The sequence below is a fragment of the Miscanthus floridulus genome, unplaced genomic scaffold (genome assembly GCF_019320115.1).
Source record: "Miscanthus floridulus cultivar M001 unplaced genomic scaffold, ASM1932011v1 os_2617_2, whole genome shotgun sequence".
Taxonomy (NCBI): Eukaryota; Viridiplantae; Streptophyta; class Magnoliopsida; order Poales; family Poaceae; genus Miscanthus; species Miscanthus floridulus.
The window spans coordinates 35,120-37,841 of NW_027098409.1; the positions used below are offsets into that span (position 1 = coordinate 35,120).

General features: G+C 53.1%; 1 protein-coding gene across 1 annotated transcript; it reads right to left on the reverse strand.

Annotated features, from left to right (window-relative positions):
* Positions 1 to 408: 408 nt before the first annotated feature.
* Positions 409 to 1,936, reverse strand: LOC136535229 (uncharacterized). Its single transcript, XM_066527535.1, has one exon. It carries the CDS (start codon positions 1,622 to 1,624, stop codon positions 749 to 751), a length of 876 nt encoding a protein of 291 aa, XP_066383632.1. The 5' UTR covers positions 1,625 to 1,936; the 3' UTR covers positions 409 to 748.
* Between the last annotated feature and the right edge of the window lie 786 nt (positions 1,937 to 2,722).

The following is a 2,722-nucleotide window of genomic DNA, read 5'->3' on the forward strand; positions in this document are numbered from 1 at the left end:
TGTTGAACGCTATTTATCACAACAAATAAACTGTATAGGAGCTGAAAATAACTCAATATTACACAAAAGGAAGCCACGAAAGAATCACTTAGACAGTTAGACCAAGTTGTTTTATCTCAACTTCAGGATACTCATCAGAATGATCAGTCTCTTACAGAACATAGGCACATTCAGGTGCCCACAGATAAGCACAAAAAGGCAGTTATCAGTGTTACAAACCTTGATGCCCACGTCTTCACGTGTCTTTATTCCTTAAAACTCCCAACTTTTTCACAGGTTCGGTTCAAAGCTATATTAAGATGTATTCTATAATTTGCTATTCAGTGGCAATTGGGAGTGATCACAAGACAAACAAACGGAGAACAGACAGAACTCAAGCTGTTGGACGTTACTATCACCAACAAATAATCAGAGCTTTGATATACTTTACATAATGACAACATTCTCTTTCTTTGGCATGGCCACCGATTGAACTATTTGATCATCGGAATTATCCTCACTCAAGGCAGAAGAAGAAGGGTGAGAAGGAACAGAGTGGCAAAAACCACTGGGATATCACATAACTTGCCAACTATCCAAACAAAGCGTTTATAAGAGATGGCAAAACAAAAAACAAAAGAAAATGAAAGAACATATATTGGAGAGCCTCCATAGCATTCTGATGAACAGACACTCAACAAAACGTCTTTTGTTAACACTAAAGAAAAGGAGGCAGGTGCAGAAGCAAATTGTGATCCTGCAAAAAAACCTATTCAACCTTCCACGCATGCAGGATCAGCGAGAAACCAAGACCTTGCAACTGGGACTCCCTAAAAATCTGCGAATAGGACCATGGCAGCGACTTCTCAGGTGCCTGGCATGTCTGAAACATGAACACCGCGTTGCTTGCCGTTGATCCAAAGAGCCAACTGTGAACATCCCAGAACACCTCCACAGGCAAGCCATCAACGAGAATTGTCTGATTTCCCCTAAACTTCCATGCCAGTCGCTTCACCTGCATCACGGGCTTCTTATCAACTCTTATTTCAAGACATGGATCCTTCAAGCCGACGGTATCACACTCTATGGCAATGTCATGGAACTGGCCATTGTCGCAGAATTGCGCCTTAGCGGAGTAGATCTTCTTCCCATATATGTGCTCCCTCCTCGCCACAAACGCGGCATTCAGCATCGATCGGCTGGCTCCAGTCTTCTTGTACGCATCCTTCTTCATGTCGCCGAGCAAGAGCACGAGCTCAAGGTCGAACACCACCGCAACATAGAACCCCTCCACCGGTTCTGGCCCGGCCCCGAACTTGGCGCCCGACAGGTCCCAGAAGATCTCGATCTTGCCGTCCTCAACGTCGAGGCTCTTGGACCCCTTCTTCTTGGAGAAGAGCCACGGCTTGATGTCCGCCTTGCAGAGGCAGTGTCCGGACAGGTCGTCGACGCCGATGCTGAGGCCCTGCCCCATGAGGCTCTTGCTCCACGTGAGCAAGATCACGCAGGGCCGGCCCGAGAACTGCGTCTGGTAGAGGCAGGTCACCAGGTTCTGCGCCGCGCCCTTGCCGGCGCTGGACGAAGACGACGACGCGTCCGCGATCTGGACGCCGCTCTCGCCGAAGCAGGAAGGGAAGTCCCTCATGGCTGCCTGGCCCGGTCGGGGTCCTTCGTCGAACACCTGGCGTGCAGCCACCCGCCGCTTGGATCACAGAGCAGAGCACCGCTCCTCACCGCAGCAGTTCGCACCGCCCCGCGAGCCCGCCTCGCAATGCCGGTGAAGAGATGACCAGCCGCGCGCAGATCAGACGCAGGCCGCCGTCGGAAATTGCTCGATCCGGCAATGCCACCGCCGGCGGATGCGAGATCCCGCTTTTACTTGCGAAAGGCAGCACCGACAACCGCCCGGAAATCGAGGGGCAGCGGAGGGAATGGTGTCGGGGCAAGATTCCTTCACGGCCCCGCCCCGCCCCCTTCCCTTTCCACCGCGATACGACACAGCGGCGCCGCGTAGGCCACCTTCTTCGCCGCGAAACCGCGGCGACGGAGCAATCTTCCCTCCGCCGGGACTCCGTCGAAGGACGGCTCAGCCCTCCACCTTTATACCGCAGCAGCGGCAGCGGCGAACCAGAAGCTTTCCCCCAGGCCAGGCCAGGCGAGAAGAAGCAAGCAATCAGCGGTAGATGTATGGTTGCACACCCATGGCCATGGGAGAGTGGATTGAGAGGAGCAAGTGGGGGAGAAGACTGGCAACCACTCCAACCAGTGTACAGGCTAGAGATGAGGGAAGCAAGCACCAAGCAGCCGCAGCAGCAAGGAGCTCAGAAGAAGTAGTGGGAGGGGTGGAGGTGGTGGTTTGGGAGGGGAAGGAGACAAAAGGTTAGCGAGAGGAGGGGATACAGTACAGCCATGCAAGATACAGCACGCGCTGGCAGCCAACTCACTTCACTTCATCAGCTCAGGCTGCTCAGCTCATGGAGATGGAGGGAGGGAGAGGGCATCTCAGCAGCTCAGGGCAGGGCAGGAAGAGCTGCAGGCTGCAGCCGCTGGATCACTGCTCCTCAGTCCTCTCTTTCTGTGACTGCTGCTGCCATGCCATTGCCCATTGCTACTGTGACTACCGCGCGCTAGGTACCAGTACATTTTAATGCTAGGAGAGGGACTGGACTGGACTGCCTCTGTGAATTGTGATCTTGCAGATGATATTCACATCTACTGACTTTACTCGCAAAAGATCTTGAAA

Coding starts and splice junctions, on each gene's coding strand:
- LOC136535229 (XM_066527535.1), bottom strand. CDS start 1,624: ATGAGGGACTTCCCTTCCTGCTTCGGCGAGAGCGGCGTCCAGATCGCG.